At 36.4% G+C, this 17,850-nt stretch overlaps 1 protein-coding gene across 1 annotated transcript in view; it reads left to right on the top strand.

The window, feature by feature from the left end:
• Positions 1 to 17,850, top strand: part of UNC80 (unc-80 subunit of NALCN channel complex) — a 240,046-nt gene that overhangs the window by 79,388 nt on the left and 142,808 nt on the right. Inside the window, exons 22-23 of the mRNA XM_006140105.3 lie at positions 1,957 to 2,129; positions 15,631 to 15,843. Of these exons, the coding sequence (XP_006140167.1) occupies positions 1,957 to 2,129; positions 15,631 to 15,843 (386 nt within the window). The remainder of the gene's footprint in view (positions 1 to 1,956; positions 2,130 to 15,630; positions 15,844 to 17,850) is intronic.

Consider the following 17,850-nt stretch of genomic DNA (forward strand, 5'->3'; position numbering starts at 1 on the left):
CCAGGACTCGAACCGCAGTTGACTACATGGGAGTCCAGCGACATAGCCATTACGCTAACTGCTGGTCCCCAGGATCAGATTTTTGTGATGGTACTTCTTTTTATATTTGACACAAAATATGCTGCACTAGCTGGGTATAAAAAACACTGAAGACTTTGAATTTATATATGTATATATTTTAGTGTAGTATATTTGTATCTAAAAGAAAACATAATCATAAAGAATGAAATACAGAAAATGTTGACCATGATAGTTTAACTATATTCAGAAGTATTTTTTATACATATGAAAATGTTCAAACAGACAAAGGTAAAGAGAATGGTCTAGTAGATTTCAAATATCCATCATCTACTTGCAATAATTATCAGAATTTTGCCATATTTACTTCATCTATCTTTATGGTTTTGTAAGTGAATTTTAAAACAAATCCCAGACATTATCTTATTTCACAGCTTCATAGTTAAAAGTTATAGATCAAGAAATGGTCTCTGTGTGCGTGTGTGCCCAGAATCCCGAGAAGAGAATGGAGGAGAAGGGATTGTGGCGTGGCCACTCCCCCTGGGGGGTGATTTCTCACTTTCGGTCTCCCTGTCTCTCTCTGTCTCTCTGGCGAGAGCACGCACCCTATAGCAAAAAAAAAAAAAAAAAAAAAAAATTTGATGCTGGAAAAGATTATGAGACAATTATATTAAATGATATAGAAAAGAATTATGCCATATCATAATTATTTGGTACTAAAGTTCAAAGCAATCTGTGTCTTGGGCTTCTGTTGCTTCCAAAGGATGAGACCCTAGATAAAGTAGGTGCCCACCTTTTTCTTCTAGTGGATATGATGTCTAGTTTCCCTGTGTGACACACTGTCATGATATACCCAGGCTTATAATTGTAAACACGTCCTTTTTCTACCATAAATGTGAGTTATTAAAGGGATATCGCTAACTGAATTTCATTTTATTTTCTTCTTTTTTTTTTTTTTTGAGAGGTTTTCTCTATAGGGCGCGTGCGCTCGCCAGACAGACAGAGACATAGAGACAGAAAGCGAGAAATCACCCCCCAGGGGGGATGGCCACGCCACAATCCCTTCACCTCCATTCTCCTCTCGGGATCTTGGGCACGCACGCACACACGCCTGGTATGAGTTTTAAGCCACCAGGTCCAGGACACGAACCGCGGTTGACTACGTGGGAGTCCAGCGACATAGCCATTACACTAACTGCTGGTTCTCACTGAATTTAGTTTTTAAAAACAAATTTGCAGACATTAGTGTTTACTATTAGGGGTAATTTATTCACCACCGTCCTGCAGTTGCCAGTAGTGATAAAATTGTGTGTGGCATACCCTTGGTTGCGAACTATGTGTACAAGAACCACTCTGGTGTTGAGGCAATGGGTGAGGAAATGGGGCAGTGAGGGGCAGAAGGATCAGGGTATTATTGACAAAGGAGTTGAAAAAGCCAGTTTTGGAAATCAAACCTTTGACTTCTCAGTGAGGAAAAGGAGTTGTTAATATTTTAAATGAATGGTGATAGCACAATTAAGCTGACCTCTCAAGTAGTGATTCTCACTCTGAAGTATATTTATGAGTGTTGGATAAATTCTTCAGACTTCTAAGAAGGGACTTTAGGCTGTTTTTAAAAGCTTTATTTAATATTATAACATTACATAAGAAAAATGAGAAATGTGTATTATATTATTTATAGAAAAGTCTTGCTACATTTAGATTTGTTTGAATGTGTATGGGCAAATGTATATTTTAGCTTACTATTTAAATACAGGGTCTGATCTATATTACCAGATTCTCAAAATCAGTTCAAATCAAGCATTGGAATAGAGGGAAATGAAACATTTTCAGGCCCAAACTATAGCAAACACACTGTTATATCTTTGAGGCTCTTTTTAAATGTGTGACTCATTACACTCTCTCATTTGTTCCTCCACCATGGAACAACCCCTACAGGTTGCCACAGTTTTGATGATCATCTCTCCCCCAATCAAGATGGAGGAAAAAGCAAAAATGTAGTGAATCTTGGAGCAATCCGACAAGGAATGAGACGCTTCCAATTTCTGTTAAACTGCTGTGAGCCAGGGACGATTCCTGATGCATCCATCCTGGCCGCTGCCTTAGATCTCGTAAGTTATTAGAAGGTTTTGCCCACACTGTCCCCCATTTCAATTAATACTATTAATTGAGGTAAGTCTGAATCCTTAATCCCAACCTTAACTATGGGGTTACATTTTGTTTTTAGAATTAGTGGTAAAAAGGGGAAGAAAGGTGGTGAGGTAAGAGAAGAAAAAAAAAAAAAACCGGGGCAATATCTCAATAAATATGCCCTGGGAAGTATGATTTATAATAACATGATGAAAAGGCCCTGGAGTCAAACTGCCTGGGTTAAAATCACTGTGTCATTTACTAGCTGAACCTCTGTAAGGCACTTTTTGAAAAATCATGTTTTTAAAAGGATTCATTTCAGCTCTAGGCTTATATAATCTGTAAGCACAAAAAGAAAAATAATTCAGACAAGATATTTCTGTCTCTGTTCTATATTAGCAGGAGAAATACTCCATGCACCCAACCGAATTAGTAACACGTTCAGACAATGACATAATTTTTTCATAATTTATTAGCATTTAAACTATTAGTAATATCAGTTTGCTTTGGAAACAGTGATGGGGCAGCCCCTGGCCTGGTTGTTACATGAGCTAGATCCCACATGGCCAGAGGTGTAGTTTAAGTCCCGGACCTGGTGGTTTGAAGATACATTAAGTGCATGTATGTGTGTGCCCCAAATCCCAAAAGCAGAAAGAGATGGAAAAAGGGATTATGGCATGACCAGCCCATTCCTCATAAGGGGTGCTTTCTCACTTTCTCTCTCTCTCGCTCGCTCCAGTGAATGTACACACCCTTTGGGAAATTAAAAAAGAAAAGAAAGAGAGAGAGAGACAGAAGAACATCAATGGAATCAGAATTCTTCCTAGTATGTAAATGAAGAAAATCTAATTCATATTCAATTATTTAGCCTCATAAATAGAAAGCTTTAGGAGGAGTGAATACATCCTTTTAATCCGAACTAGCACACTTTCAGAGCGAGAAGGAGTGGCATCAATAATTGTGTGAAGGGGGAACCAGCAGTTAGCGTAATGGCTATGTCGCTGGACTCCCACATAGTCGACCACGGTTCGCATCCCAGACCCAGTGGCTTAAAACTCACGCCGGGCACGTGTGCGTGCGTGAGTGCCCAAGATCCTGAGAGGAGAATGGAGGAGAAGGGATTGCAGTGTGACCATCCCCCCTGGGGGGTGATTTCTCGCTTTCTGTCTCTATGTCTCTCTCTGTCTGTCTGGCAAGTGCACGCGCCCTATAGCAAAAACCTCTCCAAAAAAAAAAAAAAGAAAAAATAATAATAATTGTGTGAAGGAACGAGACATAAACCAGGACTACCCCTGGAATATCATGTTGTCAACATGGGTATAATTCATATTTACTTTCATATTCATTGCATCAAATCTAATTCACATTGGGGCTTAACATTACAAGACTCTCTGGTAAACAGTGCACATTAGCGTCTTTCAAGGATATAGCAAAATATGTGTAAAAGAAAATACTAAGGCAAAATAGTGGTGTGTTTTCTTCTGTATTTATTTAGTTATTTATAATTTGCTATAGGGCACTTGAGCTCACCAGAGAAGGAGAGAGAGAAAAAGTGAGAAAGCATCCCTCGGGGTGGGGTGATGGCCATGTCACAATCCTTTCTCTCCCTTCTCCTCTCAGGATTTTGGGCATAGATGCACATGCGCCCACTTGTTTTTCAGGTGACTGGTCTAGGACTCAAATCACATAGTTAGATATGTGGGATCCAGCCACCTTAACCACAATGCCATCTATTCAATAGTTGGCCCTATATTTTCTTTTAAATCATAAGGAAAATTAGACTAATTCAGTAATACCCAGAACTAAACTATCAAACTATCTCCTTAATTCTACAATTAAAGTATTACATTAATAATATTTATATTATTAAATATTTAAAAAGATTTTGTGAAATGTTGCATACAAAGAATGCATACCATAAATATATAGAGTTTAAAGAAAAAGCTAAAAGTTACATAGCTATTGCACCCTTTTTTTTTTTTTAATTACCAAAAAGAGATAAGAGGGAACAGAGGTGAGGAAAAAGGCACTCCTCCAATGGGGCAGAGTCAAAGTCCCTTCTCTTCCATCACTCCATCCTTATGGGATTTTGTGCATGTACACACATGTGCCCAGATATTTTTGAAGCTGCAGGGGCTAAGACTTGAACTGTGGCCAACAATGTGGCTTCCTGAACCACAGGCCATGGGGCCAGCCCAATATACTTTTTGAATTAGAACATTTCCAGTATTTTCAAAGTCCCCTGTACTCCCCACCTCCCAGAAGATATTGTTCTTCTCAACTTTATTTTAATCTTTCCTCTACTCACTTTATTTTACCATATAGACGTGTATTACCAGAGAATGCATTGTCTTATTTTGTTGTGTTTTATCTGGCTTTGAAATTTCACTTAAGTAGAGTCATTTTATCCTTTTGCTGTTGTTATATCCATCCTATGGTATAAGGACATTTTTCGGGAAAAAAAATCCATTTTCTATGCTTTACATTGAATCCTCTTCCAGTTTGTGGCTTTTTTTTTTTTTTTCTTTGTGGTCTATTTCAATGAAGAGAAAAATTTTAACTTACTGTAATTAAAATTTCCTTTGTGGCTAGCACATTTTGTGTTTTGTTTTGTTTTTGTTTTTTTTGAGAGGTTTTTTTTTCACTATATGGCACGTGCGCTCGCCAGACAGACAACAGACAGAGAGAGACAGAGAAACAGAAAACGAGAAATCACCCCCCAGAGGGGATGGCCACGCCGCAATCCCTTCTCCTCCATTCTCCTCCCGGGATCTTGCGCATGCACGCACACATGCCCGACGTGGGTTTTAAGCCACCAGGTCCGGGACACGAACCTCAGTCGACTACATGGGAGTCCAGCGACATAGCCATTATGCTAACTGCTGGTTCCCGCACATTTTGTGTTTTTAAAGAAAGCGCTGAAGCAATAAAAAATATTTTTATATTTTCTTCTAAAAGTTTTAAATGTTAACTTTCTCTGCTTAAGTTTTTAACTAGAATATACTATGTGAATGGTATAAGATAGAAATTCATTTTATTTTCTATTTTTCACATAGAAAACTAATTATCCCAACACAATATGTCACTGTGAATTCTTCTCTGATGTGAAATGTCATCTTAATAATATGTCAGATCTCCATACGTGTGTGATTCTGAATATTATTCTATTCCATTTCCTATCTATTCTTGCTCTGTCTTAATAGTTAGAACTTTAAACATCACCTAGACTATTTTGAGTTCTTTGCTCTTCCTTGTGAATTTTATAATTAGCTTTTCAAATTCCAGGAAAACCTTTTTATTTTAGGAATTGCATTGAGTCTAAAGATCAATTTAGAGATCATTAAAATTCAAACTGAGATTCAGATCTGAAGTGATTATTCAAAAGTTCTATTTCTTCCTGAGACAATTTAAGTAATTTTATTTTTTCATTAATTTGTTAAATTTATTTACTTAGGTAGTTAGTTGGCATGTATGCTCACCAGAGACAAATACAAAGAGAGAAAAGACAGAGAAAGAAAGCACCCCAATGTAGCTTAGCCAGCCTCAGTCCCTTTTTCATCAAACACGAACATTAGTCGGTTTGTTTTTTTTTAAGATCTTCCTATTATATCTTTGTTATCTAACTTATTAATTCCTACTCATACTTTTATTATTTCTTGTTTCTTGCTTTAGACTAATTGTATTGTTCTTTAGTTTATTGATTGATTTTGTCAGTAATTCTCTTTTCTTAACTATGTAGATATTAATTTTCCTCTAAGTATAATTTAACTGCATGCTATAAATTTTGATGAGTAACTTTTTGTTATAATTTACTTTTAAGTAATTTCAGTTATTTTAAAAATGTTTTTAGATCATGGGTGTGTATGTATTATAAATTTCACGGGTTTTGTTAGATATCAATTTGTTACTTATTTCTAACTTCATTTTTAGATACTATTCTTAAGAATTAATTTAGACTTCTTTTATGAATGACAACATTATCAATTTTCACAAATGTCCCATTTGTGGTTGAAAAGAATGTGTATTCTCAAGACATTATATTGGATTGTTGGGAAAGTTATGATACATTTTTGCATAGAAAACCTAATATACAGTGATTTTATTATATATATATATATGTATAAAGTTTGTAATTGGGTTATTAAAATCTATTTTCTTAACTTTTTACACTTTTGATGTCCGAAGTACTGAGTTAGTTTTTCTATAATCCACAACAATAATGTCAAATATGTCCATTTATATTTGTAACACAGACAGTTTTTATTTATTTATATAGAAGCAGACAGGTTTAGAAATGTTAAATGTGTCTTATAATTTGAATCTTTTGTCACTATCAAGTGGCTGAGTTTATTTCCAGCAATGCTTCCTATCTTAAGATATATTTTTCTCTAATACTAATAAAACTACAACACTTTCCATAGGTTATCATTGTCCTGGTACACCTTTGTGCCAATCCTTTACTTTTTCTATATTTGTGTTTTAGGTGTGTCTCTTGTAAAAATCAACTCTTTAAATGTTTTATGCACTTCGACAAATTTTTCCTAGAAAATTTGGTCAGTTTATGCAAATTGTGGTTACTGATATGTTTAGATTCACTTCTCCCATATTTTGTCTACCACATTTTTCACTATTGTATTGTATGTGCATTCTCATTTCCATTTCACACCCTCTTTTAGACTATGTTGCAGTTTTATTTTTCTTGTTTTTTGTATGGTTTAACATTATAAATTGATTTATCTTTACTCGTTTAGAGACTATTATACTTTTTGGTAATTGCATATACATTTAAATAAACAAAGGTTAAAATGAATAAAATCTCTTTTCTCTAAAAAAAAAAGTTTTAACACCAACTGTTGTTCAAGTTTATTCCCATTTTTGTTTTAACAGAAATTTGACCTTCTGTTATTGAGATTTAGGCAAATAATTTTTTAATTTACCCAAAAGCTTAACATATTCTTTGTTCACCAGTACTCCTTACATTTCATATCATCCTTCTAAGATCATTTTCCTTTGAAGTATGCCTTTCAGAATGTTTTTAGTGATGATCAATTGACAGTAGCTCTCTTAGCTACAGTTTTCTTAAAGATGTCTTTATTTTGAAATATTTTGAAGATATTTTTGCTGGAATCGTAATTATACACTGACATCTTTCTGTACTTCAAAGATACCATCCCAATCTGTTCTGGTTTAATCGACATTCCTTTATAGGCAACCTGCCTCTCCCCACCCCCAGTCACCTTTAATAGTTTCTCTCCTTTTTTTATATTTTGAAGTTTCACTAAAATGTTTCTAACGTATTTTTTCCCTTGATGTTCATTAGGCCTTTAAGTCAGATTATATATAGTCCAGAAAATCTTCAACTATTATCTCTTCATTATTGCATTTTACACATTTTTTCTATATTTTCCTTCTAGAAATTGAAAATATATATGATAAGGCTCATTTTACTCTCTTTTGTGTAATCTCTCTTCCATGTTTTCTCTCTTTGCTCTTCCCTGTGCTATATCCTGGTAATTTTCTAAGATTTCTGTTTCATGTTTGTTTTTCTCTTTTCCACTGTGTCTGAACCTGTATTTCTTAACTAGGGTCATTTTGTCCATGGGAAAACATTTTGCAGTGTTTGGAGGAATATTTGGTTTTAATTACCTGGGGATTGCTACTGGCATCTAGTGAGTAGATACCAAAGACGCTGAACAACATCCTAAAATCCATAGGGCACACTCCTTCAAAACTTTTCCAGCCCAAATGGTCAACAGTATTGAAGAAAGAAAATCTTGATCCAATCTATGTTTTATTCTGTCCATTAAGGTTTTTTGCTGTTTTTTTTTTGTTGTTGTTTTTTTACGGTGTTTGTTTTTGTCATAAGGCACGTGCACTTGCTGGAGAGAGACACCTTTCAGGGGTGATGACCATGCCTCAGTCCATTCTCCTCCATTCTTCTCCTGGGATTTTGATCATGCATGCACATGCACCCTGCATGATTTTCAAGCTGCCAGCTCCCAGACTCAAATAGCGGTCAGCCGTGTAGGAATCCAGCACCTTAATCACTATACTACCTGCTGGCCCCTGTTCATTTAGTTTTCGATGTCAAATACTACATTTCATATTTGTAAAAGTTGTATTTAATTTTTGTTTTAAAAATGCCTGGTCAGCTTTGATAGTCTAAATGCATTTGATACACTATGATTCTAATAACTGCCACCTTTGTGAATTTGATTCTGTATTTTTTTATTTTTGTAACTCTTGCTTATAATGAATTTTCGTTGTTGTTGTTGTTGTTGTTTGTAATCTTAGTGCGAGGTTGCTCTTTGAGACTTTGACTATGGGAATTTTTTAGCACCCGGGTTAAAAAGAATGTTATTCAATGGATCAGTAACATCAGCCTCCCCTTGACAATGACAGAAGTGCAAACTTTTAGGCCTTACAACAGATCTACTGAATTATAACTTTTGCAGAAAAGGTCAACAAATTTATTTTTAAAGGATTATTTATCTAATTTTATTTATTACTATTATTTAAAAAATTTGTTATAGGACATGTGTGCTCACCAGAAAGGAAGGGGGGGGGGGAATGAAAAACAAGCCACCAGGTCCAGGACTTGAACTGCAGTCAGCCCTGTAGGAGTCTAGTGCCTTCCATTATGCCAGTGTTATTACTATGCACATTTAGGTGTGAAGGCTCAGGAAATACTGGTTTAAGCATTTCTCCAGAGAGGGCTTCTATGTCTTTCATCAGACACATGGAACCAATCTCAGATGATGATTATTATTTTTTTAAAGTTTTTGCTTTAGGGCGTATGCACTCACCAGAGAGAGGGAAACACATAGAGAGAAAATGAGAAATCAACCCCTAGAAGGGAAGGCCATATCACAATTCCTTCTCCTCCATTTTCCTTCTGAGATCTTGGACACACACACACACACACACACACAGGTGTGAGTTTCAAGCCATCAGTTCCAGGATTCAAACACAGCGGGCCATGTGGGAGTCCAGCAACATAACCACTATGCCATCTGATGGCCCCTTTTAAACTATTTTTCTTGTAGCCGGGAAGCAGGTATGTAAAGAGTATCTATTCTTATTTTTAAATATGGGATTTGAGTTAGGAGTTTTCATTAAAGACTTTTTGCCTTCCCACTTTCACTCTTCCCACTTTCACTCTAGTCAGGCAATCCAACTTCTGAGGGGTAGATTTTTTTCTCAGTCATTCACTGAGGTTGTCTTCTACTGAAATCCTGGTTTTATGGAGGAGTCAATGACCTGAACCCTCACCTGCTCCAGCCAATGTGTTTTACTTGTGGCCCATCGAAAACCCATGCTCTGGTCTTCTCAGAGTAAACAGAAACCTTCAAGGCAGACATTCCTAAACTATCTCATTTCTATCTCCAACCTCCACCTCTAGAATTGTACTTTTTAATCATTTCTGCCTTCCAATGGTCTTTTATCACACCTTCAAAATAATAGCACAGGGGCCAACAGGTGGTGTGGTGGTTAAAGAGCACAACTCTCATGTTGCCAAACATGGTTTGAGTCCTGGAAATCATGCCTGGCATGTGTGCAGGTGTGCCCAAAATCCCAGGAGGAGAATGGAGAAGGGGTTGCGGCATGGCCATCTCCCTGCAGGGGTTTCGCACTTTCTATCTCACTGCCTCTCTTTGTCTCTCCAGTGAGTACATACACCCTCAGGGGAAAAAAAAAAAAAAGCAAAAACAAAATAAACTTTTGGATATTTTATTCAGCATTTTAAAGTCTTCTAAACCAAAGAAAGATTATCTCCATACCTAATCCATCAAATTGTTCAAAATGTGGGTCCTCAATTGCTTTATAAAATATGCAACCAAAAAATCTGAGTGAGTGCTAAAGTGACTAGCCATCCAGACCACATGCTAAATAACAATGCCTTCCTTCAGCCTACCCACAGCCATGGTAGAAATGGGATGGGGCAGGGGCAGCCTGTCCACTTATCAATCAGTTACTTAATGATTTCAGTTAGGCAGAGTGTTCAACAAATATTTATTACCCCAAGGCCAAGTAATACATACTGCCTTCACAAGCATGTGCCCTCTAGCAAGAAGGTTTCAATGCATATTACAACCCACAGAAAACTACCTATTCCCATTGGTTTTAAATAAACAGGTATCCTGCACCAACAAGAACTTTGCATTTTCTTGTGAGACAAGAAAAAAAATTACATAATTCTCCAAGGGCCAACATAAAATATTTAGTCTTCAAAAACAGTTAGTTACTGTTCAGTGTTATGAGTTTTCAGGATCAGTTAAGGTTTCTTCTCCTATAATAAGTTAAGAAATAGTCCCTCAGGGAAAGAAATGTATTGCAGTTATAACCTTCAATTAACCATCCTATCCTAGTAAAAATAATTTCTAAGTCCCTAGGCGAAATAAGCCACAGCTGTTGAATTAGTATCCCAATTCTCTACCTCACTTTTGTAAAGGAAACATTCACTATATAATGATCTTATAAAAGTGAGTGGAAAAAAATGGCAAAGGAAGTCAAAGACAGTAGACGGATGTTGGAAGTTTTCTAGCTGTAGAATGTTGAGAAATCTATACTGCATAATGGCATTCTCATGACTTTTTATAATTTTAACTAGACAGTTCTGTAAGAACTGCAGAGAATGCCTTATATAAGATCGAGTCACATGAAATATTTGGATATTTGAATATTGTGGACCTTCACATTTAGATATCCTGTATGGTTCAGCCTAATAGTTTGTCTTCCCAGTTGAAGTTGATTCTCACTTGTCTGGAAGCTATCAAGTTATGATATAACAGAATGGAAGCCATACTGTGTCCTTAAGGAGCATAACAAGGTGATCTAGATAGGTAGAAAAATTGGAATGTGTCTGCTGTTTTTCCAGGATCAAGAGCAAAATTCTCTGAGGTGTACCAATGGTGTCACATTTTGCTTAGAATCTCACTTCCAACTATGCCTCTGACACTCCAGTTCTTTTCAGTAAGCCACATTCTTCCAATTCATTTTGCTTCCTTCATGCTGTTTTTCTCTGTTGTATGAATCCATTCCTATCCAAAATGAAAATAATTCTTCACAACTACATTGACATTAGAACATCTCATATATTGTGGTATACACATTATGCACTGAGTACTTGTTGCTAACTAAAGGTCTCCTACTAGGACACACATTAAAATCCTTAGCTTTGTACCTCAACATCTCCATCCAGTTTCTGTACATCAATATGCACACTCTGACACCCCAAAATTAGTATTATTCACTGCCATCTTGAATATAGAATCCCCAAGCCCACTTTTATCCACCAGGCTCCTGAGGATTAGAAGAAGAAGGAACTATTCGAACATTGGAATATAACTCTATGTCATTATTCTTAATGCTAACAGTGACATTCCCAACTGTGACTACTCTGGCTATTAACACAGATTAAATTAATCAGGTAACAGCCAATCGTCCTCTTAACATTGTGCTATGTATTTAATGGGACTTATTTTCATATTGATCTCAATTTTATTTCCCAATTTAGATTAGAATTTCCCAGGGCTAATAACCTATAATAATGAAAATTTATCATGAGAATTTTTTGAGAGCAGAAAATTGAAATTACTTTCATTCAAAAATGTCTTGAACTTCCTAGCAACTAAAACTATTTTTAACAGTATCTTTTAAGAACTCTTTTTTTTAATTTACAGAAACCAAGCCAATATACAAAGAAAACCTCACATTCTATAATCTGGATTGTTCAGCCATCTATTATTAATATTCTCTATTACCAACTTTTATTTTATTTTATTTTTGGAAAGGTTTTTGCTATAGGGCATGTGCGCTCACCAGAAAGAGAGACAGAGAGACAGAAAATGAGAAATCACCCCCCCCAGGGGGAATGGCCACGTCACAATCCCTTCTCCTCTCAGGATCTTGGGCATGCACGCACACACTCTGGGTGTGAGTTTAAGCCACCAGGTCTGGGACTTGAACTGCGGTCGACTACATGGGAGTCCAGTGACATAGCCATTATGCTACCTGTTGGTCCCAATATTCTCTCTTACCATCTAATAGTTAAGAGGAATAAAAAGGCCCTCAACTCCATTCACATAATCTAGGTTAAGTTCCACCCTTGTTAAGCCTGAAGAAGCAAGAGTTCCCAACATAATGTGATTCCAACAGTATTATTTCTGTCTTTCTGTAATAAAGCGTTGAATCTGCTTTATGTTGGGAATGTGGTGTAATGGAGCAGGCTGAGAATAAATTTGTATCACTCATTTTGCCCACCAGATTGGCATTCTTTTTAGAGACAGGTGTTCCAACCTTTTGTAGACACAGATTAGCATATCAAAGATGTTTAGTAAAATACTTAGTAGAAGGCAAAGTGTAGATATTTAGTCCACCTGGTATGGCACAGAAAATCATCTGACTCTACAACCTCATGTTCCTATTCTTGAGACCTGCATCTGTATCTTGGCCCCCTATATAGTTGATGATAGAGTTTCATCATTATTTTCTACCTTGTGTTAGTGATAGATTCCCACGATTAGTGTTTATCTGTATTGTGTCTTTTTACATAGGTTGACTTTTTGTTACAGAAATTCATCATATGTTTTGGAAAATGCCCTTACATAAGTGTATTTCTTATTGGAATACTTAATGGCTGCATTTAAGGTGTTGATTATGAGGAAATGTTTAATGAGCTAACTTACCTGAATCCTCCAGTATGTTTAAGATACTGTGGTATTCAAAAGTATGCAGTAACGAACTCCACCCAAAAGAAGGTATCACTAATGACTTCTCAGAGAAGAAATTATGCTGAATCTTAGAAGTGGGGATTTTCTGGAAGGAAATGAAATTGAATGGTTCTACAAGCTATGGAAACAACATATGGAAAGGAATGAGATGTCATATTTGGGAGACTTCAGCTAGTTTTATCATTGAATCACAGAGCCTTCGAAATAGGGATAGAAAGGAAGATGAACAAAAGCACAAAGTTTCGGTATCTTTATTCATTATATGATTGAGGTGAATGGAACCTGTAATAGATTTTAAATGAGGCAATGATATGATCGTATATGTGAGTTTTAGAAAACAATATTAAGGGTCAAATGGTGACCTAGTGGTTAAGACAGCTGGATTGCACATAGCTGACTGCAAGGTTCGAGTTCCGGACCTGATGGCTCAGAAAACATGCTGCTACGTGTACATGCATGACTAAAATCCCAAGAGGAAAATGGAGGAGAAGGAATTGCAGCATTGCTATCCTTCTTGGGGGTGGGGGGGGTGAGGGGGTGGCGTGTGATTTCTCACTTTCACTTTCACTGACTCTCTCTCTCTCTCTTTCTCTGTGTCTCATTCCACGACAAGTGCATGCGTGCTATAGCAAATTTAAAAAACAGAAACAAAAAAAAATTACATGAGACTAATGTCTATATTTTAAATATTTTTATTTATATTCTAGAAATTATCTTTTGCTGAGATTTATATGAGTATAAATTAAGATAATGTGAAAAGTGAATAGGAACTAGCATAGGCCTAGACATCAATGACATCAGCGTTGACTCCTTTGCCCACCCCTTCCCTGCCATACCATATTTCATTTTTTAAATCTTAAAATGGGGATATTATGTCTAGATTGCAGGGTTTGTTTTTGTTTTTGTTTTGAGATGTTTTTGCTATAGGGAGTGTACGCTCACTAGAAAGACAGAGAGAGACAGAGAGATGGAAAGCGAGAAATCACCCCCCAGGGTGGGAAGGCCACGCCACAATCCTCTCTCCTCCATTTTCCTCTTGGGATTTTGAGCATGCATGCACATGTGCCCAGTGTGTTCTTTAAGCCACTGAGTCTGGGACTCAAACCTCACAATCGGCCACATGGTATCCAGCCATCCTAACCATCACACAACCAACTAGCTCTCTTAGACTTTATTTTAACATTAAAGATAAATGCATTGTTAAGAATACTATTTCTTGAAATTATAAAAATTATTTTAATTTGAAAATTTGGGGTTATTAAGTAACCTGATTATTAAGTAACTCTAAGATGGTGGCCACTACTGTGAGGCATTTTTTAAAAATCTTACTTAAGTCAAAACACACATTGATAGTTTATTTCTTATTATTTGTTTACCTTCTGCAGGAAATGTCACTGTTTTTTCATTCTTTCAAAGGATTCAGTAGAATATCTGATGCTTACAAGTTTCTGTATTTATAAAAAGTTAGTTGTTTTATTATTTTTATTTTTTTTAATGTGAGAGAGAGTGTGTATGGGAGAAGAAGAGAGAGAGAATGAGATAGGTATTTATTTTTTTTTGACAATGTCTCTCCATGTAGAGATTCTCCTTCCTAGCGTCCCAGGACCATAGACTCATTCTTCACCCAATATATATCCCCACATGTAGGGTCTCTGGCTGGACCCTGTATCTAGGCCACCCCTGCAGCCCCAGTCACCACACACTGGTGCATTCCCACTTGCCTCTCTGGAAGTAGGCTTCTTTCTTCCTTTTTATTTTTTTAATTCTTCTGAGAGTTTTTCTTTTCTTTTCTTTTCTTTCTTTTTTTTTTTTTTTTTGGCCTTAGGGCACATGTACTCTCAGGAGAGAGAGACAGAAACAGTGAGAGGGAAAGTAAGAAATTAACCCCGAAGGGAAATGGCCACACCACAATCCCTTCTCTATTGTCCTCCCAGGATCTTGGGCACATACATGCGCACATGCACCAGCTTGATTTTTAGGCCACCAAGCCCGGGACTCGAACTGCAGTCAGCCATGTGAGAGTCCAGCCATCTGCTAGTCCCTCTTTTACTTTTCAAGCACATCTTGACATGACAAGATGAAATCATTTTTTCCTGAAAAAACACTGTTTCTCTTTGATTAATTCAATAATTTCCTTTTTTGGGGAAACACCATGCCTATTCAAGCGAATCTGGTCTGTTATTCATGACAAAATAGAGAGGAAAAAGAGACTTATTCAATATAATCTAATAAGCACTTCCTTTTCTTACTAGCCAAAATGTGCAGGAGCATTGCACCTCCATGGAATGTGTGGATGGTCATAGATAACAGACTGTTGTTGGTATAAAGTCACTGTTGACACCCTTGGTTAAAATAAGACTTGTTCTAGAAATGTGATATTTGTTTGCTTCACATTAAAAATTTAAGTTTCAAAAAATAGCTTCATATTTAAAAACTTAGGTAACACTTTTCACTCTCATACATTCAAATCTCAGATAGAGACAGTAACACTTGTGATTCCTGAGAAGGAGAAAACAATACAGAAACCTGTGTGACATGTCTAATTCCTCAATGTCAGATTTGCCTAGGTGGTTTCATTTTCCGGACTTCTCTCTATTGTACAGGCCATGCTGACAGCATCCTGGGAAATACAGCCATACTAAATCAAAACATGGAAATTAAACTAAAAGAACATAGTAATTTCCTCTAGTACCAATTTAAAATTATCTTTATGAATCCCATCTTATTCTTTCCTCCCATCTCTACACAGGAAGCCCCTGTGGTGGCCAGAGCTGCCCTGTTTCTGGAGTGTGCCCGTTTTGTTCACCGTTGTAATCGTGGCAACTGGCCCGAGTGGATGAAAGGGCACCACGTGAACATCACCAAGAAAGGCCTTTCCCGGGGTCGGTCTCCTATCGTGGGCAACAAGCGGAACCAGAAACTGCAATGGAATGCTGCCAAGCTCTTCTACCAATGGGGAGACGTGAGCTTTTGATTTTCTTCTATAAAAATTATGGTGCTTCCATGACGTGGAACAATGTTTTGATTAATTATGTTTGTTTTGAAGACAATGTATGGAGTGTCTGTTATTTACCGAGAACTAAAGGGAAAAAAAAACTCCTTAATCTTCCCAATAAATTCATGCATTTAGACATTACTATGTCTACTGTGCAATTAAGAGAACTAAGATTTATACAGGCCAAGTGACTTGCCAAAAGTTTACATATCCAGTAAGTAAAGGAACCAATATTTCATCTCCTAGGTTAAAGTCCAAAGTCTATGGTTTAATTGCTGTGTTCATTAAGAATCATCTTTGTGAATATTATTGTAGTGATAGTTAAATAGTCATGTCCTTGTTTTTTGGCTTTCTACTCTAATTTTTATTAGAAAAATCACCCCCCCTCACACTTCTTTCTTTGTTTCTTTTTTCTTTCCTTTTGTTGCTATAGGCCATGTGCATTCACTGGGGAGAGAGAGAGAGAGAAGAAAGTGAGAAATCACCCCTCAGGGAGTATGACCACACCACAATCTCTTCTCCTCCATTTTCCTCTCAGGATTTTGGGCACACATGCACACATGCCCAGTGTGTTTTTCAAGCCACTGGGTCCAAGATTCCAACCACAAATTTGGCCATGTGGGAGCCTGCTGGCCCAATTGTTTTCCCTCTTGTTTCTTAACAGAGTTTTCCTTCTTTTGTTAATGTGCTTCCTGTAAGATGCCTGAAGCCTTTGGAAATGACTACACACACACATGCACACACACACACAGAGAGAGAGGCACACTTATATGTATATATATGAATAACTGATGAATAAAAAATAAATGAATGAATCTTCCTTAGGGATTCTACTGAAATGGGCCTTTAAAATAATTACAACTTCTTCATCATAGAGGGACAAAGGGTGATAAATCAACTAAGGTTTTTCTACTAATTTTAGAAAGAGCCAAACCCAAATACACATTAAGGAAGGTTCTATGTGTTGCTCTTGCCTTAAAGATCATTTGAGGTCGCTATTTTAATTTCCCTTTAATTCAACTGAGTGTTGTCTACTACTGTGCCTACTAATTCAGAAAATTCTTCCTCAAGTTTTATCCATGTCTCTTTCTCAAAGTGCCAAAGTAATTCAAAAGATATGAATTACCTCCAGAGGGTGTGCAATCTGCCTATAAGAATATTGTTAATCTTTCTTTGTTTAATTACTGTCCTTTGGGTTTTCTTTCTTATGTAAAGATAGCTTAGGCTAAAAAAACTAAGAGTGTTTCATAAATACCATGTAGAACTCTTTATTAATGCTAATGTTGGTGATCAGAGCTTGGCACTGCCCTTTTTAAGTTTCTATTGCCTATTATATGTGAGAAGACATGGTTTCCCATGTAATATCCATTTTTTAAAATCAGTGAACCAAGTTACTATATGATTCTACTATATTTATCATGCATTTTGTTATGTTTGGATTTAATATTAAGTTCAGGAGTTTATACAGATTAAGCAGTGTAAGTGAAGTAAATATCATGAGATACATAGATACACCAGTAATCATAGAAGCATAAGGATGAAAATCCACTATCAAAAATCTGCTTTCATAACGTCTTCAATTATTTCAAAGCTCATAAGTTAGAGAAGAAGATTCACCAAGTTAGAAACCAAAATACTGAACTTCAATTGTGAACTCCTGTCTTTATTTTTTTTCACTGAAACCATGACTGCGTGCACATTTCATAAATTCCTTACATCTCCGTATACTGAATTGTAGAATAAGCAGCTAAATGGATTTTTTAGATAGATTACTAATATAAAGATTCATTTTACTGTAAGAATATTAGAATTACCTTGGCATACAGTAAGAATGTCTGACAAGTTAAAGTGTTCCATTAGTAAATGCAGGTTAAGAGCTGGTTCTATGACCTCGTGTTTAAGGGAGCTGCATTCACATTACTGACCATGTTTTGAGTTCCAGCCTTGGCAAGTTGAAAAACACACTGAGCGTGT

Source organism: Tupaia chinensis, unplaced genomic scaffold, assembly GCF_000334495.1.
Source record: "Tupaia chinensis unplaced genomic scaffold, TupChi_1.0 Scaffold000018_1, whole genome shotgun sequence".
NCBI classification, from domain to species: Eukaryota; Metazoa; Chordata; class Mammalia; order Scandentia; family Tupaiidae; genus Tupaia; species Tupaia belangeri.